Raw genomic sequence first — 23293 nt, forward strand, 5'->3', positions numbered from 1 at the left:
GATAAGAACCATCAATTGAGAGTGGTAAATGATGTGCTCCTTTCACAGCTTTCTGCACTTCAATCATTTCAAAACTGTTTGATTTTTGTTCCCCTAAACCATTCCTGCACTTGGCACTGTTCCGACTGCAGTATAGTCATTGCTGATGCAGACCTAAGAAATTAATGAAAGAAAAGTCTTGGGGTGGGTGAGAGGGAGTAACACAAGATGTTGCAGGTGATAATCAGGATGGTGGGAGGTAGGTAGAGTAGCAGAGACAGAATGAGTGTGAGGTATTGAAGAGAAGACGGTGATACTTATGTTGACGGAGTAAAGAGATCATTGACCTTCCTTCTACAGCACTGAGCATCCCTGTAGACAGCTGAGACTTCACTGACCTGGGTGGTAACATCGGACCAGGCTGGCATGTACCAGTGTGGCCTCCACTGCTCCAAGTCGTGGACACCCAGCCCTACCTCATCCAGCAGGACCTGCCTGCAGAGTGGGCACTTATCCCCTGCCTGCCACTGTCTGGGGCAAACGTCAAGCATGATTTTGGGGCAGCTTCACAATGCCATTGCGTATCTGGATATACAATACCCTTTCAAAGATGGTGATGATGCCAGGGATATCAGTCCATTCTGAGAAACCTCAGCAGGGATCCACTGTTCTGGATATAGCGACTGGGAGCAAGGAGCCTCAAACAGGATGAACAGAATGACAAAGGGGCTGGGAAGGTAGGTAGTTAATGAGGTGAGATAGTGTGAGAGAATCTTACTGAGTCTCATAGATAGAAACCCTTCATGAAAAACAATGCAACTGATCGTTAGGCAAAAAAGCCCCATGAGATTCAGCCTTATATTTTTCTGATTTAAATATATGAGGTTCTTTTAAATTCATACTCTGCTTATGGGTGTCACTGGCTGGACCCACTGTTATTGTCCATCCCTAACTGCCCTTGAGAAGGTGGTGGTGAGTGGCCTTCTTAAACCACTGCAGTCCATTGCTTGTAAGAATTCCGACAATGCCGTTAGGAAGGGAGTTCTAGGGTTTTGAGAGTGAAGGGGTGACTGTATATTTCCAGTACTTTGGGAAGGAATCAATTCATTTAGTTTTACTTATTTCGTGTGTCTAAATTTTACGGACATCACTCTTGGCTTTTCAGCAAACATTTCCAGCAACTAGGGGGTGGCATGGTGACTCAGTGGTTAGCACTACTGCCTCACAGCACCAGGATCCCAGGTTCAATTTCAGCCTCGGGCAACTGTCTGTGTGGAGTTAGCACATTCTCTGCGTGGGTTTCCTCCGGGTGCTCCGGTTTCCTCCCACAATCCAAAGACGTGCAGGTCAGGTGAACTGGCCATGCTAAATTGCCCGTAGTGTTAGATGCATTAGCCAGAGGGAAATGGGTATGAGTGGGTTACTGTTTGGAAGGTTGGTGTGGACTGGTTGGGCCGAAGGGCCTGTTTCCACACTGTAGGGAATCTAATCTAAATAAGAAGCTGATTGGGTGAGAAGAGAAAATGATATTTCAAGAATCAGGTAATACATCAATTAAAAACGACATTACTGGTTATATAGAATTCAGAAGTATAAAGTTATGTTAAACATAGTGCGAGGAGAGGAGAGGGCTTTAAAAAAGACATAGGGGCAAAATATATACGCAGAGAGTGATTCACATGGAATGAACTTCCTGAGGAAGTGTTGGATGCAGGCACAGTTACAATGTTTAAAGGACACTTAGATAAATACGTAAATAGGAAAGGTTTGGGGGGAGTGTGGGCCAGGAGCAGGCAGATGGAACTAGTTTAGTTTGGGATTATGTTCGGCACAGAAGGGTCTGTTTCCATGCTATCTGACTCTATGGTTCTGTGTAGAGGTCCATGGTCAGGTTTCATTAGATTCTAAGTCTCAGAACATTGTTCACTGCTTTGATCTCTATATTTAAAAATGTGAAAACTGTGGAAGGTACTAAAGCATTTGCAAGGAGACCATTAGAATTGATACAACTATCGGATAAATGGTACAAGTTGGGAGTTTTTCTTCAGAAATGAAATGTCTTACAGATGTTATGGTAGTTATGGTTACAATTACAAGTAAGTTTTATAGGGTAGATACAGGAGATGTAAAACTGATGGGATGCAAATGCAGGACAGTTACAATGATTTGATGAGTCTGAATATCAAAATGGCTAATATAATGGTGGCCTCCCATTTTCAGATGGCACTGGTAATACCAAATAGCTCAGATGGGATTCAGGATCAGTCTATGTGCAGCTGATGTCAGCATGTTCTGGGCTTTGAAGTGTTGCATTGCAAAAAGAGGGTTTTTTTTTAAATTAATTCACTCAAGGTTGTGAGTATCTTTGGCTAGACCAGGATTTATTTCCCATTCCTGTTGTCCAGAGGGCAGTTGAGAGCTAACCACATTGCTGTGGATCCGGAATCACACATATGGATCAGACCAAGTAAGGATGACAGATTTCCTACCTAAAAGGACATTAGTGAACCAGATGGGTTTTTCCCAACAATTGGCGATGGTTTCATGTTCATCATTAAACCCTTAATTCCAGATTCTTTATTGAATTCAAATTCCACCATCTGCCATCGTGGTATTTGAATCCAGGTCCCCAGAACATTAGCTCAGTTTCTGGATTCACAGGCATAATACCACTAGGTCCTTGCCTCCCTATTCAACTCATTGTGCCTGCACTGGCTCCAGTATCTAAAGCCAATCTCCTGCTTTTCCCCCATATCCCTTTGCACTACTTCCATCTAAATGATCACCCTCTGGAATGCCTCAGTTGAACCTGCCTCCACCACATTTCCAGGCAGTGCATTCCACACCCGAACTATTCACTAAGTTTATTTTCTCACATCACTCTTGCTTCTTTTGCACATCACTTTAAATCTATACCCTCTCAGTGACATCAGCACCAGCACATGGTAGTTAGCTTTTAAAGGTGATGGCCTAATCTTGGTTGATGAATGATCAAATCGATTTGATTATTTCCAATCCACTTCATTGTACTAGCAGAATGAGCATTGCCACATTACTGGAAGGAAGGAAATGCACAGGTTGCTGCAAAGTTGACGGACAAACGTAAAACATACTGGCAGCATGTTGTTATGACTATGTCGCTGGATAATGATGTCACATGGAAACATTGTGTTCCCATGTGTGTATGTTCATCACTCCACCAGTTTCTGGGATTCACAGTAAATGGTGACTAGTTCCAAATGACTCCAGTGGGAAAATAAGGAGAGACATCATCACTCAGAGGCTGGTTAGAATCTGGAGTTCTCTGGCACAGAAAGAGTATGAAATAAGCAGCATGGATGTTTTCAAGAGGAAACCAGACAGCTACACGAGAGGGAAGGGAATAGAATGATGTGCTGAAAGCTTGTGAAGTGGCAGATTGAGCCATGTGAGAATCATGTAGAGTGTAAGAACCACCATTGACAATTGTTACAAAGACCCTTCATATTTATTGTTTCATGAAGGGCTTAAATTTTGAAGTATAACAAATAGTCCTGTGGTAGTACAGAACCTGTGCATTACTGAGAAATATGGCACTGTTCTTTACAGATGGAAACAAAATATACATGCTCTGTGCCCCTATCAATGTGACAAAATAGTTCATGGCCATTCTCTCCATTCCCTGATCAAACACAGTTGACCTCCTGGGATTAAAATACAAACAGAGCTTGGTGGTTAACTGTCAATTATCATTAACTGCCACAAAAACACTATGACTCTAAGTTGCTGCCACTGAAATGAACAGTCAAGAACTTAGAGTTTGCACACAAATTTGCTGTAAGTATATCTCAGCACAGAACTTTGTCTTTGGGGAGTTAATTGTGTGAATTTGCCACAAAACAATAACTTATTTCTGATTATACTTTACATAAGCAAGTCTGATCTAATTAGCATAACTCATTAATGGTGCTGTTGGTTTGAGGCAAGTTCTTGCTGAGAGTGATGAGGAACTGCTGTTATGGAAGATACGGCTGTCTCTGTACCACACTGTGACCAGCCAACTGTGGTTATGTGCACACGGTTCTGCATGTGCGCCTGTACGCATGTCTCTATGCATCTGTAAGGCTATTCTCAAAAATGCCCGCGTGCAATCTACATGGTCATTTCCAGGAGAATTCACTTGTCTATTGATGACAGACAGTTTTAAAATGAGGTTTTCTTCCAATCAGTGATACCAGTGGTGTACTGTTGTACTGATACAATTAAAGCTGTGCATTACTGCTGTACCAGGGAAGTCTATCTCCTGAAAGTGATCTCAATCCTTTCTACCCAAGATAGTCATTTCCAATTCTAGTTTTGCTTCAATTTTTTCTTTTGAAAGGCTGCGTGGACCCAAGGCCAGCTGTAGAGCTATACCATGTGGGCGGCACGGTGGCACAGTGGTTAGCACTGCTGCCTCACAGCGCCAGAGACCCGGGTTCAATTCCCGCTTCAGGCGACTGACTGTGTGGAGTTTGCACGTTCTCCCCGTGCCTGCGTGGGTTTCCTCCGTGTGCTCCGGTTTCCTCCCACAGTCCAAAGATGTGCAGTCAGGTGAATTGGCCATGCTAAATTGCCCGTAGTGTTAGGTAAGGGGTAAATGTAGGGGTTTGGGTGGGTTGTGCTTTGGCGGGTCGGTGTGGACTTGTTGGGCCGAAGGGCCTGTTTCCACACTTGTAAGTAATCTAACCATCTGAAGCAAACACTCCAAGGTTTACAAAGATTCAATTTAGTAATCTAGTAATACAGAATTTGAGTATCGTTGAGAAAGACACAGTTTGTTAAAGCATGAATTTGTGCTCTTCAGGACAGTTCGCAAGAATGAAGGGGAAACCAACATTTCTACTGCATGAAAGGAGAATGCAAATTGGCTGGTAAGTGGACTTTGATTGGTAGAGGTGTTGTTATTAGAGTGGTGCTAGAAAAGCACAGCAGGTCAGGCAACATCCGAGGAGCAGGAATATCGTTGTTTCAGGCAAAAGCCCTTCATCAGGGATGGAGGCAGGGAGCCTCCAGGGTGTGCTTTTCCAGCACCACTCTAATCTAAACTCTGGTTTCCAGCATCTGCAGTCCTCACTTTTGCCTAGCGGTGTTGCTATGTAGAATGTTAATAAGATTTTGTTTACAGCCAATCAGCTTCCTCCTCAGTTTCATTCTGTATAAATGTTGATCTTTCACTCAGTTGCTATTCTTCCAAGTCGTCCAGATCAGATTTTTTGAAAGACAAGGTTTCCTTGTAAAAGCTCTTGTGTAAAAGTTAAATCTCTCAGACAAATGGGGCCTGGACTGTCTGTCCTGATTGATTTAATACTGAATTCACAACACCATGAGTGTAACTCTTCCCACAATTGGCTCCTCAGAAAGTTCTCTCATCTCAAACAACAAGAAAGATCATCAACATTGTTTCCAGTGAGACTTATTTTCATCACTGAAGGATTAGTACAGGGTGGGGTGGGGTGTGTTGATTGGTTTGATGAAATCACTGAAGGAGATCCAAATGGAATCCTCCAAATAAAGGAACATACCAAGAGGGTGATGCTGCCAAATTAGGGCGATAATGACAGTGAGTTGAAGATCCCCCTTCACATCAGAGCCTAATGAAAACTGAGGAGCAATCATATTGAGGTGCTTAAAATGATGAAAGTGTCAAGAGTGCAGGTAAAGAAAATGTAATCCCTCTCCTGGGAAATTCTTAGATTCTTAGAACAAACAGCTGGGGACTTGAACCTGTTTCTCAGTGAGGCTGAAATCTCCCAACAAAACTGAAGAGATGATGAGTGTTGCCGTGTTAAAGGAATCTTGATGTTTTATTTTTCGAGCCATCATTTTGTAATTCTCTTTCACAAAAGGCTTTGGATGTTGATGGTTAGTCGACATTTCCATGTTGTGTAGCAAGTGAAACAGTTCAAAACCAGAACAACATAGCTGAATGAAGGAACAAGTCTGTGAGGCTGAATAGCCTCTTCCTGTTGTATTTGTTCATAGAATCCCTACAGTGTGGAAGCAGGCTATTCAGCCCATCAAGTCCACAATGGCTCTCCAAAGAGCATTCCGCCCAGACCCAAACCCTTATGCTATCCTTCTAACTCTATATTTCCCATGACTACTCCACCTGAGCACTATGAGCAATGCCGCATGGCCAATCCACCTAACTTGTGCATCTGCGGACTGCAAGAGGAAACTGGGGCATCTGGAGGAAACCCACACAGACACGGGGAGAATGTGCAAACTCCACACAGACAGTTGCCAGAGGGTGGAATTGAACCCGGGTCCCTGGTGCTGTGAAGCAGCAGTGCTAACCACTGAGCCACTAATCTTTAAAAGCTATAAATTGTATAGAGTCATAGAGTTATACGGAAACAGGCTCTTCAGACCAATTCATCCACACCGACCAGGTTTTTGTGATACTTTGAAAAACGTATCCACGGCCAATTCTTGAATTCATTAAACAATCCTTATCACAAGTTGTCCTGGATTTTTGTGGCATCCTGCTCCATTGGGGACCTGCCACTTTCACTGACAAAACTGAGTAAAAGACGGGAGAATGAAACAAGACAGAAAAGAAAGTCTCCCCCTCACCAGCTTTTATTGGGAGGGAGTAAATATAGAACATAGAAAAGGACCAGGCCCTTCAGCCCACCTGATCATGATATCATTCTAAGCTAATCCCATCTGCTTGCACATGGTCTGTATCAAAGAACAAAGAACAAAGTAAATTTCCAGCCCAAGAACAGGCTCTTCGGCCCTTCAAGCCTGAGCTGATCCAAATGTACTGTCTAAACCTGTCGCCCAATTCCTAAGCATCTGTATCCCTCTGCTCCCCACCTATTCATGCAGCTGTCCAGATGCAGCTTAAATGAATCTACCATGCCTGCCTCTACCACCTCTGCTGGCAATGCATTCCAAACGCCCACCACCCTCTGTGTGAAGTACTTGCCGCATGTATCTCCCTTAAACTTTTCACCTCTCACCTTGAAAGCATGACCTCTGGTTATTGAATCCTTCACCCTGGGAAAAAGCTGGTCTCTATCCACCCTGTCTATACCCTTCATGATTTTGTAAACCTCAATCAGGTCCCCCTCAATCTCCTTTTTTCTAGTGAAAATAAACCTAACCAACTCAACCTCTCTTCATAGCTAGCACCTTCCATACCAGGCAACATCCTCGTAAACCTTCTATGCACCCCCTCCAAAGCATCCACATCCTTTTGGTAATGTGGCGACCAGAACTGTACACAATATTCTAAATGCAGCCGAACGAATGTCTTGTACAATTTTAACATGACTTGCCAGCTCTTATACTCAGTTCCCCATCCAATGAAGGCAAGCATACTACACGCCTTCTTGACCACTCTATCCACTTGTACAGCAACCTTCAGAGTACAATGGACCTGCACTCCCAGATCTCTCTGCCCATAGACTTTTCCCAAGGCTCTTCCATTCATTGTATAATTCATTCTAGAATTATTCTTGCCTAAATGTATCACCTCACATTTGTCTGGATTGAAAGCCATCTGCCACTTTTCCGCCCAACTCTCTAGTCTATCTATATCCTCCTGCATTCTCTGATAGTCCCTTATGCTTTCTGCCACTCCACCAATCTTTGTGTCATCTGCAAACTTGCAGATCATACCAACAGTGCTCTCTTCCAGATCATTTATGTATATTATAAACAACAGTGTCTGTTCCTGCTTGTTCACTTCTCTCTCTAAATACTCCTAAACATTGCTGTCATATTTGTTCCTATCACCGACCAAACTCCACATAAAAATCTTTCCTCGTACATCTCCTTGAAACTTATTCCCCTCTCACCTTAAACCTCTGCCACCCTACTCATTGATAATCCCACCCTGGGAAAAGGACTCTGGCTATCCAGCCTATTTTTATATACTTCTATCAGGTCGCTCCTCAGCTGCTGATGTTCTGAAAAGATGACAATCTGTATGGGACTTTTGCATGAGGCACATGAATGGTCTGAAACGGGACAGAGGGATACAACAGGCAAATTGTTGCTGTTAAGTCCTGTCCAACCAAACAGATGGGCACAGGTTAATTTCCCAGTTCACTGTTGCATTGCATTGTGTCCCCACTCCCTCTTCCCCCAGTACAGAACATCTGCTTTAATAAGCAACTGCTGGCAATAACCACTCCTACCTTGTGCATTAAGACAATCAAAAATTCATTTAGAATCCTGACCGATGTTAACAATGGAATGAAATGGAGCTCTGCAATTCCTTGTCATTCAGAATTTTACAGCACAGAAGAAGCCAATTGGCCATGGAGCCTTAGTCAAAGCTTTCTATTCACTTGCTTCCATTCCCTTCTCCTTTTCCAGCGCTCTGTTCAATTTTTTTCTTTTGCAAATAATTATCCACTTCCCCTTTAACAGCTGTTTCGATCGTACGGTGTACTGTTCGGCATACTGATGGTTGCTACATTCGAGGGGGACCAATATGCAGAATGCTGACCTTTTGCCTTCCAGCTGGTCCAGAATTTAAATTCAACTAGGACTAATGAAAAGAAAATATTCCCGAATGATTGTGCAAGAAGCAACTGCATGTGTCTTTGGAGACTGAAGAGATTGAAGGCTCTCTGTGAGCCACAACGTAAATGTATTAGTAAAGACCTCCTTGATTTCATATTTCCAGTCAAGTCATAAAATGATACTGCTGAGTTTGTGTTTTTATTTTGCTATAACGATCAAGTAGATGCAATTTCCACAGATGGCTTCTTGATGCTACAGCATGTACAGTATCTAGTGAGATTCATATACCACATGGGAAGGCTAATTAAAGGAAATGTGATTTGGACACTCTCAACTCTGTTTCTAGAGAATTTAAGTCATGGTACAAAACTGCCTTTTATTTGGCACTAATTGATACTAAATTGTCATCTCTTTCCAGCACTGTCAAGCTGGTACAGTAAAAACTATTCTCTTGACGGTGGGAATTAAATACATTGTGGGCTCAGAAATCCCCATCTATCCTACATTTATCCCTTATTATCAACAGTCTGCTCTGTTACTGCACTGCAAATATGACAAGATACTTCAAATCTCAGTCTGGTCAAAGCTCAGTTATTCAAAAGTTAAACTTAGAGACGTCTTCGACGATTTTGAAGAAACGTTAACCTGAAAATATCAAGGCTTGAGATAAAAGTTCAAAAGCAATCCTTGGTAGTTTTACTTGTAATCATTGGAGCGTGGAATCTTACAGAACAGAAGGTGGTCTTTTGGCCTCTCATCTCTTTTTGCTGTTTGGAAGAGCTTGACATTTAGTCCCACTTCTCTGCTTTTTCCCTATAGCCCCGCAATTATCTCCTCTTCAATAATTTCCCTTTTGAAAGTCACTACAAAATCTGCTTTCGTTACCCTTTCATGGATTCTCAATCATAATTATTCACTACATAAAAAGAAACTCATCATCTCCCATCTGGCTGTTCTGTGAATGATTTAAACCTGTTAGCACCAATCACTGACCTTTCTTTCGAGTTACACTTTCTAAAAACTTCATTACTGTTAAATTTGCCCTGAACCTTCCAAGGAGAACAATATGATTTTCTCAAGTCTCTGCACATGAGAAATTTCCATAAACCGTATTGATTATCAATTGATTACCTAGTCATTGCGGAGGAGATTTGTTCAAATCAGGTGTGAATTTTAAAGAAGTGTGCTTATTGTGAAAATGATTTCTCTCATATCACCACAGAAGAACTCTTAGGCATTGTTAACAGGTACCAACATCAACAAGCATATATTCTTCATGTGCATTGGAATTGGATGATGTGGATGTTGCTTCACAAATCCTAGCCCCATTAACTTCAAAAGAATTAACACACCCATTAAAACAGCAAATGAGTTTCATCGGATTTTATCTGATTGTTTAAAGAGCCGATTTCAACACATTAGAAGTTAGGAAAAATCAAATGCTTGCAACAATTGCTAACATTCATCGACATTGTATTTTATTTAAGGTTCATTAAAGAATTAAAATGAGAGGAAGGTCACCTTATATTTAAGCATAAAGACAACATAAGAATGCAGTCAGTCACTCATCTGAATTGTAATTTCAGGCTCCACAGAACAAATCTAAAAAGCAATTCAGACGAACGTGTTTCTCCGTATCGAGATTTAACTATTCATCCCTCAGTTACTAATCTCTAGATAAACATTGTTGGCTTTTTTTTTATAGGGTCATGGTTTTATTGTTTATTCATAATGTACCTTTTTGTTGCTTCCACTTGCTAGCAGCCTGAAAACTCAGGTTTCCTGCCTATCTTCTATACTGTACCGTACTTAAAAACAAAATAACTTCTATCCACTTGGAAGAAACAGTTTCAATTGTGGTAATGCAATTTCTAAATAACAATGATTTCTGAAATTTGCTTTATAAATATGGTGTTTACCTTTTGTAGAATACCAAGAAAGATAGACACCACATAGAGTCATAGAGATGTACAGCATGGAAACAGACCCTTCGGTCCAACCCGTCCATGCTGACCAGATATCCCAACCCAATCTAGTCCCACCTGCCAGCACCTGGCCCATATCCCTCTAAACCCTTGCTATTCACATACCCATCCAGATACCTTTTAATTCTTGCAATTGTACCAGCCTCCACCACTTCCTCTGGCAGTTCATTCCATGCACGTACCACCCTCTGTGAGAAAAAGTTGCCCCGTAGGTCTCTTTTATATCTTTCCCCTCTCACTTTCCTTTCTTCTTATTTGTTCATGGGATGTGGCCATTGATGGCTGGGCAAGAATTTATTGTCCATCCATAATTGCCCTTGAGTCGGTGGTGGTAAGCTGTTGCTTGAACCATTGCAATTGTTGAGGCATACCTACAGTGCTAGTAGAAAGAGCATTCTAGGATTTTCACCCAGCAACACTAAAGGAACAGCAACACACTTCCAAGTAAAGATAGAGTTCAACTTACAGAGGAGCTTGCAGGTTGTGGCGTTTTAAATGAATTAGGAGCAGGAGTAGGCAATTCGACCCATCAAGCCCATGTTGCTGTTTAACATAACCATGACTGACCTTATCCTGATTTCAACTCCACTTTTCCCACCTGCTCTCCATATCGCACTTTTCATCAGAAACATATCTATTTCTTTCTTTAATCCGTTGATTGATTCTGATCCTCTTCACTCTGAGGCAGCGAGTTCCACAGATTCACAACCCTCTAAGAGAAATAGTTTCTCCTCATCTCAGTTTTGAATTTATCTCCTCTTACTCTATATACAGTCATAGAGTCATGGAAATGTACAGCACAGAAACAGACCCTTCCATCCAAATTGTCCATGCCAACCAGATATCCCAACCCAATCTAATCCCACCTGCCAGCACCTGGCCCATATCCCTCCAAACTCTTCCTATTCATATGCTCATCCAGATGCCTTTTAAATGTTGCAATTGTACCAACCTCCACCACTTCCTCTGGCAGCTTATTCCATACATGCACCACCCTCTGCATGAATAGGTTGCCACTTAGGTCCTTTTTATATCTTTCCCCTCTCACCCTAAACCTATGCCATTTAGTTCTGGACTCCCCCACCTCAGGGAAAATACTTTGCCTATTTATCCTATCTATGCCCCTCATGATTTTATAAACCTCTACAAGGTCACCCCTCAGCCTCCGACGGTCTAGGGAAAACAGCCCCAAACTATTCAGTCTCTCCCAATAGCTCAAATCCTCCAACCCTGGCAACATCCTTGTAAATCTTTTCTGAACCCTTTAAAGTTTCACAACATCCTTCTGATAGAAAGGAGACCAGAACTGCATGCGATATTCCAACAGTGGCCTAACCAATGTCTTGTACAGCCGCAACATGACCTTCCAACCCCTGTATTCAATAAGGTAAAAACAATGACTGCAGATGCTGGAAACCAGAGTCTAGATTAGAGTGGTGCTGGAAAAGCACAGCAGTTCAGACAGCATCCGAGGAGCAGTAAAATAGTCTGACCAATAAAGGAAAGCATATCATATGCCTTCTTCACTACCTTATCTATCTGCAACTCTACTTTCAAGGAACTATGAACTTGCACTCCAAGATCTCTTTGTTCAGCAACACTCCCTAGGACCTTACCATTAAGTGTATAAGTCCTGCTAAGATTTGCTTTCCCAAAATGCAGCACCTCGCATTTATCTAAATTAAATTCCATGTGCCACTTCTCAGCCCATTGGCCCATCTGATCAAGATCTCATTGTAATCTGAGGTAACCTTCATCGTTGTCCACTACACCTCCAATTTTGGTGTCATCTGCAAACTTACTAACTATACCTCCTATGTTCATATCCAAATCATTAAGTAAATGACAAAAAGTAGAGGACCCAGCACTGATCCTTCTGGCACTCCACTAGTCATAGGCTTCCAGTCTAAAAAACAACCCTCCATCATCACCACCCTCTGTTTTCTACCTTTGAACCAGTTCTGTATCCAAATGGTTAGTTCTGCCTGTGTTCCGTGAGATCTAACCTTGCTAATCAGTCTCCCATGGGGAACCTCGTTGAATATCTTACTTTAGATTACCTCCACTGCTCTGCCCTCATCAATCCTCTTTGTTAATTCTTCAAAAAACTCAATCAAGTTTGTGAAATATGATTTCCGATCTACAAAGCCATGTTGGCTATCCCTAATGAGTCCTTGCCTTTCCAAATATCTGTACATCCTGTCCCTCAGGATTTCCACCAACAACTTGCCCAGCACCGACGTCAGGCTCACTGGTCTATAGTTCCTTCACTTGTCCTTACCACCTTTCTTAAACAGTGGTACCACATTAGCCAACCTCCAGTCTGCTGGCACCTCACCTGTGACTATCAATGATACAAATATCTCAGCAAGGGGCACAGCAATCTCTTCCCTAGCTTCCCACAGAGTTCTCAGGTACACCTGATCAGGTCCTGGGGATTTATCCACCTTTAGGTGTTTCAAGACATCTAGCACTTCCTCCTCTGTAATATGGACATTTTTCAAGGTGTCACCATCTATTTCCCTAGATTCTATATCTTCCATGTCCTTCTCCACAGTAAACACTGTTGCAAAATACTGATTTAGATTAGATTACATTACAGTGTGGAAACAGGCTCTTCAGATCAACAAGTCCACACCGACCCGCCAAAGCGCAACCCACCCATTCCCCTACATTTACCCCTTACCTGACACTACGGGCAATTTAGCATGGCCAATTCACCTGACCTGCACATCTTTAGACGGTGGGAGGAAACCGGAGCACCCGGAGGAAACCCACGCAGACACGGGGAGAACGTGCAAACTCCACACAGTCAGTCGCCTGAGGCGGGAATTGAACCCGGGTCTCAGGCGCTGTGAGGCAGCAGTGCTAACCACTGTGCCACCGTGCTGCCCACTATCTCCCCCATCTCCTGCGGATCCACACAAAGGCTGCCTTGCTGATCTTTGAGGGGCCCTACTGGCTTTCTATGACACCTTCTTCGAGATTGTCCCACAAGGGGCAACATGTGTTCAATGCCCACCCTTATCAATCCCCTTTAGCATTTAAAATCAGATCTCCCCCTTATTCTTCTGAACTCCAGTGAACACAAACCCAAGCTATTCAACCAGTCCTGGTATGACAACCCTTTCATCCCTGGGAGCAATCTGGTGACCCTCCTTTGGACTGCCTCCAGTGTCACCACACCCTTCCTCAAGTAAGGAGACCAAAACTGGACACAATACTCCAGGTGTGGTCTCACCAATGCCTTATATAATTGTAACAACACTACTTTACTTTTATAATCCAGTCCTTTTGCAATGAATGTCAGGATTCCATTTGCCTTTCTTAGTCTATGATGCACCTGCAGACCCAGTTTCTGTGATTCATGCACAAGGACACCCAGATCCCTCTGCACTGATGCACTTTGAAACTGCTTTTCATTTGAGTAATAATTTGCCCTTTTATGTTTCCAGGTAAAATGGATAACTTTGTATTTATCCACATTAACTCCCTCTGACAGGTTCTGGCCCATTCTCCCAGATTATTAATATCCATCTGTAAACTCTTTATCTCCTCATCACTGCCTGCTTTCCCACTTATTTTGTATCATCAGTGAATTTTGTTATGTTACACTCTGTCTCTGCTTGAAAATCATTGATATAGTTGAGGCCTGACAACTGAACTGTGTGGAGATGGGGAGGGTGAGGGGGTGAGAACCTTGGGAGTTGTTCAATGCATCATGTGGATGGTACACACTGCTGTTACTGTGCAACGGTGGTGGAAGGAGTAGATATTTGTGAATGTGACACCAATTAAGTGGCTGCTTTGTCTAGAATGGAGTCAAGCCTCTTGTGTGCTGTTGAAGTGAGGAGCATTTTACCACACTCCTGACTTGTGAATCATAGGTTGCAGGCAGACCTTGGGGAGTCAGGAGGTGAGTTATTTTTTGCAAGATTCCTAGCCTCTGACCTGCTCAGATCAGCACTATATCTATATTATTGGTCTTGCTCAATTTTTTATTAATATCAATTCCCAGGATGTTGAAAGTGAGGGATTCACTGATGCTCATTGGGCATCAATGGGAGATAGTTAGATTCTTTCTTGCTGAAGACAGTCAATGCTGGCACTTATGCAGTGTGAATGTTCCTTGCCAGTATCTGACGAGTCATGAATAGCGTAAAGATTGTGCAGTCATCAGTGACCTTCTCCACTTCTGACCTTATGTTGGGGTGTACATCCAGATGAGATAGTAAATTGAAGCCTTACCTGCCCTCTCAAGTGGATTAAAAAAAACCCATGACACTATTTTGTAGAAAGAGCAAGGGACTTCTCTCTGGTTTCTTGGCCAGTATCTATTCCTCCAGCAACCTTACAAAAAATGAATTATCATTATCATGTTGATAAATACATTAATAAAATGTTGGCGGAATGTGGTTGCTAGTTTGTGTTGCAGAAACACCATTCTCACTGCCAAATTCTTAGCTTGTTATTTCACTGTTGCAAAAGAAACCTGAAATATTGATTTTGGGAAGAATATTTGACCTTGGTGGACAGATAGTGAAGATTCACCAGAATTGTACTGGGATTAAAGGGTTAATTATGAAAACTGATTGCATTGTCTCTGATTGTCATTCACATCTGAGATGTAAGCTTTGCTAATAGCTGTAGCTTTTAATGCCCATCATTTACTGTCCTTGGGACTATGGTAGTGAACTATTTTCTGAACACCTGCAATTCATATGGTTAAGGTGCTCCTGTAATGCAGCTCTATAGGGAATACTAGAACTTCGACCTCATGACAAAGAAGAAATGGGGAGCTCCAATGGAGCAACGGGTCAGTCTAAGCCAGAAATACATAATTTGATGGCTACAGAAAATATAACAAGACCAAACAGATTGAGTATCAACTAATAATTATTCCAATGCACCTATAGCATGTGGTAAGAGTGGGCAAGTTACCTGATAAGTCATGGATCACACAAATTACAATCTCTGAAGACAGATCAGACACCTGTTCCAGAAAACTTACTACCCACTGAAACATAAGGGGCTTTCTCTGCCTCATGCATCATTTAGACATGGGAAGAGGGAAAAGACAGAAGTAGACATTGATGAAACAATAATTATATTTCCAAGTCAAAATGGAATACTACTTGGAGAGGCACTTGAATGTTTTGGTGTTCTCATATGCCTACTGCCCTTGCCCTTGATGTTAGATGTTATTTGGGTTTGGAAACACTCTGAGATTGTTCATGGCATCATATTGATTGTGCACATTGTGCACTGATGATGGATTGATTTAATGTTTATGTAGGTGGAGGAGGTGTCAATTAAACACATTGCCCTGTCTCAAATGCTTTGTAAGTGTGGTGGAGATCCACTCATCCAATCAAGAGGACAATATTGCCTGGCAGTCTTGACAGGTGCCTTGTAAATATTGGAATGGTTTAAGGAAGTCAGGAGCTGAAGAACATTCGGATTTTGCCTTGTTTTACCTTGATAATAAAGAATTCTGATCTAATTGATTCTGTGGTGATCTACCAGAGATAGACAATATTATAAAAGATTTAGTACGGTACATGCAGAGAAACTGCTACCTTTGCTGAGTATGGGGCCATCAGTTTAAAATCAGAGGCAAACCTTTCAAGTGAAAAGTAAGAACTTACCTCATCACACAAAAAACAAGTAATTTCACCCCGAAAAGGTTCTGGTGCTGGCTCACTGGAACTTTTTAAACCAAGGTCAATTGATCTTAAGGCCAGGATCAAAAGCAGTTCATTGTTTCAGATATAGATCAACCACAATCAATTGAACAGGAAATCAAATTTGAGGACATGAATGGCCTCCTCCTGTCCTATGTATGGTACAAATGATGAGCAAAAATCATAGACAGAGAAAGAGGAACAGAGAGAGAAATGCAGACAGAGACAAGCAGACAGTGGGAGAGGCAAAGAGATATAGACAAAAGGAAACAGAGACAGACAGATAGAAAGAGGCAGACAAATAGAGAGGGAGACAAATAGAGAGGGAGACAAATAGAGGGACTGACAGAGAGAGGCAGACAAAGAGAGAGGGAGGCAGAGGCAGGCAGACAGAGGGAGAGAAAAATGAACAGAAAGAGGGAGGCAGCTGGATTGGACAGACAGAGAAGGCAGATAGAGAGAGGCAGATAGACAGAGAATGGGGAAGACCGAGACAGACAGAGAGAGACAAATGGACAGAGGGAGACAGAGAGAGAGGCAGCCAAAAAGAGATGGACAGACAGAAGCAGACACAGAGAAACAGACAGATAGAGGGATACACCGAAAGAAGGAAACATGCTATTTGATGAAATTTCTCTCAATCACTTTCCAGGGATTAGGACAAGGAGGGAATTCAAAAATGTCAGGCAGCAGATGTCTCTACAACCTGGAGAAAGTGAGGACTGCAGGTGCTGGAGATCAGAGTCAAGAGTGAGGTGCTGGCAAAGCACAGCACGTCAGGTAGTATCTGAGGAGCAGGAGAATTGACGTTTTGGGCATAAACCCTGTTAACTCAGGGGTCATTTTATGGTCCAGGGAGTTAGAAGTCAAAGTAGATAATAAGACAATTTAACTGGATCAGAAAGTAATAAATCTGAGGGCAATGTACTGAAGTCTCATTGAATGATATTCTTTATATGCAACAAAGTCAGGATGGATTCATTACCTGATGTAAGCAAATTCTGAAGCATGGTACAGACTTTAAGTACTCAGAAGATCAAAATAAAAATGAAGAGAGTGAGCCAGGCAGGATGTCAGATGAAATTTTTCATCGAACATGTAACAGAGTTATGATGCAAGTTACCATGGGAAGTTATTGAAGCAGAGATTGTAAAATGAGTTGAGAACATAATCAGGTCCATTTAGAGAGAGGGAAGGGATAAGCGATTATGGTAATAAAACACAAAGATGAAGTGAATATATTAAAAATAAATAGGCTGGTTTGGCCCAATGGCTTTTATATAGTTCTAAAAATACTAGTATACCATCAGTGCCTTGTCCTCGAGAGGCTAAGAAAATGTCATATAAAATGTTTCAATTTAAGCAGAATGAATGTTCCTGGAGAATGGATATGTGTTTAAATGTGAATATGATCTCCAAGTCAAAGGCTGCTTCAGATTTTTAATGACACCTAAGTTATCAAAGTATAATGTCACTCTCTGTTGGTAATGTTAGTCATTTCCAATCTGCAGAGATAAATGATTTGACTCAAGGATGTTCTAATGCTGGATAAATTATAGAGCCAACCCGACAATAGAAATAAAAGTTTGACAGTAATTTTGAAAGAAAAAGTCTTACTTAGTGTGATTGCCCCAAATTGAGTATTCTTGAAAATTTCCAAAGAAGAATGTAATTTTATCATAAACTGATATATTGTGAATTGCAAAGTCAATAGTTATACAAACAACCAAGAGACTAGTACTAAGGTACCATTCTGGAAAGGTAGTCCATCCAAAACAAACTCTGTCTAGTCTGCACCATTGTTAGTATTTTGCTTAACATCTGTTTCCTACATTGCTCAGTTCACCTGTTGTAGAAAAAAGGTAAAGTTGTCATAACCTATCAAGCTTCTCCCTCATTGGAGAGAGAGACAGAGAACTGGTGGCGGTTTAACCTGAGGGTAACCACACCTCAGAGGAGAGGTTCAGAAGGAGAGTCCTGCATGGTCACCTCATCTGATGCAGGAAATGAACCCACGCTGTTGGCATCATTTGCAAAGGCAAGTAAATATTCACCTTAGTAGCACTTTTCCTAACTACAAGCTGTTCTAAATTATCTTCCAGCCAATGAAGTGCTTTAATGTAGGAGATGTGGGGGCCAATTTGCTGCAAGCTCCCACAAGGAACAAAAAGATGATGGTCTTTTGTTTAATGATGTGGATGAGGGGTAAACATTGCTCAGAACGCTGGGGATTAAAGCCCTGCTTGTCAAATAAATAGCGCAAGGGGCTCTTTTATATCAGTCAGGCGGGATAGGCAGTGCCTAGGTATAAAGTCCAGAAGAAGGCCCCTGCGACAGTGCAGCATTCCCTCACTATTGACTGTGCCCGGAATCATGTGATTCGGCTTGGGAGGTGGACAACAGAAACCAGACCGATAGTCCCTGCCTCTTGGCGGACAGAGGAAACAGCCTAACATTCATCCCTCTGCAATCGAGCAGTACCAAGTGGACAATGAAAAAGATTGCCGACAGCGAGAATGACAGCGTAAAAAGCGTGGGACAACCGCCGCTCCCAGAAATGTCCCAAGCGTCCAGTAATTTGTAGAGATATGAGGAGGGCGGTATTTCAGCACCATGGACAGAGGCGTTCATCAGCATTGAGCGCGGCAGCACTCAGCCACCAGGCCGCCTTGTAAACACTTTACTGCTATTACTCCAACGAATAAACCTTAAGGCCATTAACCCAGGAAGTCTTAAAAAATACACGTTTGTTTTTGTGAGTTCTATTATGGAAAACTCGGTCAGATTACATTCACAGTCTTGTCTTTCCTTAGACCAAAACAATGAAGGATAATGCATCGCCTGGTTGCAGTTTGCAGAGTGACTTCCTAAAGCAGAAATCACGCTTCTCCCCTGCCCCGTCTGAAATTCCTTCTTGAGGAAATGAAATACTGCAGTTGGTGATAAAATAAATAAGACTCTCCAGGGATGGCGTCTAATCTGTTGCCTCGCAGTGAAAGCGTGCAGTAACTAAGGAAAGTGACTGTTAACTACCACAGTGTTAAGTACAATTCAGGGTCTGCCACTCGATGAGACATTCCCACTCACTCCATCGCACACACTGCTTGTGAGTTAAACTTTCTGCTCCCCTGCTTGACAAAAATTAATATCTGGGGCTGCTTCTCTGTCTCCGCGTGAAATGCAGCGGCTACTGGCAATGCCTGGTACTCCTTAGAAAAGGGGATTAAACAAAGTTAATTCCGAGAATGTAATTATAGACGTCCAGGCTGTTCATCAAATCATGCAGGTTCAATGCCTAATCTGGAGCTGAAACGATATTTAATTAATCCCTTTTCTACTTTCAATGTTTTGCCCTACACTACTAAATTAAAAAAGGCGATGTTATCATCTATTAATTTGAGATTACTTTGAAAAGTGAATGCCGAAGGGGGCGAGTCTTGTTTAAAAAAATCCACTTTTTTGGCTAATGACTTTACTCAAGTATTCAGGTAAAGCAGTCCTCGCACTCAGACATAGGGAGAGTTTGGGACTCTGTGAGTTAACCTTTATCAGAATAAAGAGGAGGGGAGAGGGTGTGTGTATCAGAGAGTAAACACCTTTGGACTTACCCCAGAGTTGTCATGGTGACAATGGTGTACCAGAAGGAGGCGGGGATGCTTGTAAACTTGCTATGAGTTGATCCTTTCTCCGCATAGAACATCACAGTGGCAAAGATGATGATGGCCATGGTGAGGGAGAAGAGGAGGAATCCAAGTTCAGAGGCACAGCTCTTCAAAGTGTAGCCGAGGATCCTCAGGCCTTGGGAATGGCGAGAAAACTTGAAAATCCGGAACACGCGAAACACCCTGAGGGTGACGAAGGCACCACTCACGTCTTCGTTGTTGGTCATCACCAGGCCAATGTAATAAGGCATGATGGCCACCACATCAATGATGCTCATCACGCTCCTCATGAACCGGTAGCGGCTGGGGGCAGCGAAAAGCCGGAGGAGGTATTCGACCGTGAAGATCATCACACAGGCCGTGTCCAGGCAGAAAAAAGCCACCACGTACCTCTCCCCGCAGGGCAGGTCCTTGACATCGCCAGGGCCAATTCCACAGGGCACCGTCTCCACCACATTGGTGATCACTGACACTGCAATGAAGAAGCCAGTCACATAATAGAAGACTAACGCTAAGGTGCTGGTGTGGGGGTTTTCAAAGGCTCTCCACATGGTCTGGCGACAGGTTCTGGATGGAAGATTGCCTTCCGCTTTGTTCTCTGAGTCACTATCATCCATCAATCTCTCAGCATTCTCCCTCTTCCTGTCCTTGTACTCTTCATAGCAGCAGTCCCCAATAATCTCCGGGATGATGCCAAAGAAAGCCAACTCTTCGTCATAGGCTGAGATGCACTCATGCCTTGGGTAGTGCAACTTGCCCGTCCTGTAAAAATTCAACACGTTCCTGAAGATGTCGGGGTCCCGGTCAAAGAAATACTCCTTGCTTTCTTCATGGAAGAAGAACTCTTTCTCGGTGCTGCCCAATAAGGTGTCTGGGAATCTCTCCAAGGTGTTTTTCCAAGTTTGGAAGCGCCTGCCGCTCACATTGAGGATGATGAGCTCGTCCTGTTTCTTATTCTTGTCTCCAGGGGCAAGGGGCATGGGACAGTTGGCCACTGGCATCCATCCTATGGCAGCAGCTCGGGCAAAGGGCAACCAGGCCGCAACCCCAGCTGCCATGGTGAGTCCGGGCTGGGTTGGCTACAGTGGGCAGCACCTTCTTTTGGCACCCGGCAACATCTGCAAGAGAAAAGCATAGAGTGGTTTGCAGGAACAGGGGGACCGGTATTCATCAGCACATCTCACTCAGACATTGTTACTCTGTCAAACTCTCCCTGGCTTCAGAGTCCTCTGGCAGGATCAGCAGATGAACTGCAAAAAAACATTCATAAACCAGCCCAGAATCAATACAGATACCCCCACCCTCTTGGCAAACAGATTCCTAGTGAATGTTGTGGCCGATCTTACCCCTGTTATTGGGGGGATGTATTGAGGGAGAGGGAGAGGGAGAGGGAAAGGGCGGGAGAGAGTGAAAAAGGGAGGGAGAGGGAAAGGGAGAAAGAGAAGGAAGGAAATGGAGGGAGAGAGGGAGGGAGAGAGGGAGAGGGACAGAGAGAAGGAAATGGAGGAAGAGGGAGAGGGAGGGCGAGAGAGGTAGAGGGAGAGAGGGGGAGAGAGAGGGAAGGAGAGGGAGAGAAGAGAGAAGAGGGAAAGGGAGAGGGAGAGAGAAGGGGAGGGAGGAGAGGGAGAGGGGGAGAGGGAGGGACAGAGAGTGAGGGGGAGAGGGAGAGGGAGAGGAACGTTCTTTTCCCGGAAGGGCTGGGTGTCTTTTTACTGTCCCACTGTCAGCTGTGGTGTATTTGAAGGACACCCCATTGATGGAAGAGGAAACTGGCTGGGAAGGTGATTGAGAAGGTCCGACGCGGGGATTATTTCAGACCGGACAAAGGGATTCTCTCAATAAAAACAACCAACAATTTAAAAAAAGCCCATCAGACGTGAGGAAAGAGCAACATCATCGTACAACGACCTAATTTCTTAGACAGTTAAAATAAATCCGCAAGCCCAGTTTAAACTTGCAGCGGGGTCCCCATGCAGGGGAAGTGAGAAAGTTTAGAGAAGAGCATTTAATCCCCCCACCCCTCCCTCCCTCCCTCCCTCCCGGGCAGGGTACCCAGCCACTTACCTCGGCAGCAACAGCAAGACTCCAAGTCCTGCTGACAAGGACAATCCTTCTTCTTCCAGAGGAGAGAAAGAATCCGAAAATAACAACGGGAACAAAAAGAGACCGACCTCCTCCTGAAAGCGACAGGTAAATCCCGCAGTAGCGAAGCAGGCGAGTGGAGATTGGGAAGTCTGGAGGGCACGGACTGAGCTCCCTCAGCCTGGCTGTTATTAGCTCACTGCATCCCCAGCTTCTCTCTCTCTCTCTCTCTCCGTCTCTTTTCCCTCACAGGGCTCTGGGAATGAGCTTTCACCTTTTGTTATTAGTATTTGTAAATGTTTGACTCCCCCCTCTCTCTCACTCTCTCTCTCTCCCTGTCTGTCTGCCTACTATAAATGGCAGTGGGTATAATAGGCGGGTCAGGCTGGTGATGACATGTTTCAGCTCAGATGATGATGAACAGTGCTCTCTCTCTCTCTCTCTGTGTCTCTGGGCACTGGCGGTGTTTCTAAACCTGAAGACGTAGTATGACAGAGGGAGAGAGAGAGAACGGGGGAGCGATACAGTCTTTACAAAGCACAACGTGTTAAACTAATTGTCTGGTCTAGAATCCAGCCCGCACCCTCTCTGCACGTTGCATTGTCTTCAGAGAAACCGAGTGACGCGAGGATCCCTCATGGGTTAACCTCAAATAAGGCAAGTCTCAGCAAGAAGATGCAACAGCCCGGGGCCCAGGCGAGATGCAGAGGGGAAGGGAGATAAGAGAGTGGTTTAAACTGACCTTCACGGGGCCCGTGTTACAGCGAGCTGGCCCTTTTCTGGGTGCGGGGAGAGGGAGGGTTGCACTGAGCTAGAGGGGCACGGTGTTCCTCCAGCGACAAGTTTGCCCCCCGGAAACGTTCAGAGAGAAATGATCGCAGGCAGTTTCTGAAGACGCTGCGTCTGGACAAGCGATTACTTGCACGTGTCTCCTATTTGAGAACGAAAGCGTCTCTATCCGCGATGAGAAAGGTTAAGCTTGAATACATGGCATCTCCCCACCTTTACCTCTTGTCCACTCCAGTGCAAGACCTGTCCCCGTTATGTTATTGACTGTAGTACTGTGTCCAGAGACCCTCCAGCTCTCTCTCTCTCTCTCTCCTCCCACCCCGCCCCATGTTTGTGTGTGTCTGTCTGAAGTGGGGAGGTTGTATTGATTTGTGAGGGGGTTTTGATGGGGGGGAGGGGGGGGGAGAGCATTGTTTCTAGTTTTGCAAAAACGATAGGAACAAGCAGATATCACACAGGGCACTAGAGATTCACCACCGAGTCTACCCCCACCTCTCTGTACACACTGCCCCTAACACTACCACTTCAGATTCCCCACAAGACCATAGGACACAGGAGTGGAAGTAAGGCTATTCGATAAACTGTAGCGTGCTTTCTTTTTAAAAATAAT

General features: G+C 43.6%; 1 protein-coding gene across 3 annotated transcripts in view; it reads right to left on the reverse strand.

The window, feature by feature from the left end:
- Window positions 1–22741, reverse strand: part of kcnd3 (potassium voltage-gated channel, Shal-related subfamily, member 3) — a 412919-nt gene extending 390178 nt beyond the window's left edge. The window contains exons 1-2 of one of the 3 annotated variants that reach the window (XM_043716375.2): window positions 22637–22741; window positions 19759–20930 (exon numbers count right to left, since the gene is read on the reverse strand). In XM_043716375.2, the coding sequence (XP_043572310.1) occupies window positions 19759–20870 (1112 nt within the window). In that variant the 5' untranslated portion in view covers window positions 20871–20930; window positions 22637–22741. Of the gene's footprint in view, window positions 1–19758; window positions 20931–21158; window positions 21333–21876 lie in introns of those variants that run through there. The other 2 variants (XM_043716374.2, XM_087973448.1) reach the window with 2 other exon arrangements.
- Between the last annotated feature and the right edge of the window lie 552 nt (window positions 22742–23293).

The sequence above is a fragment of the Chiloscyllium plagiosum genome, unplaced genomic scaffold, assembly GCF_037043375.1.
Source record: "Chiloscyllium plagiosum isolate Xiang-an unplaced genomic scaffold, Cpla_swu_hap1 HiC_scaffold_26, whole genome shotgun sequence".
Taxonomy (NCBI): Eukaryota; Metazoa; Chordata; class Chondrichthyes; order Orectolobiformes; family Hemiscylliidae; genus Chiloscyllium; species Chiloscyllium plagiosum.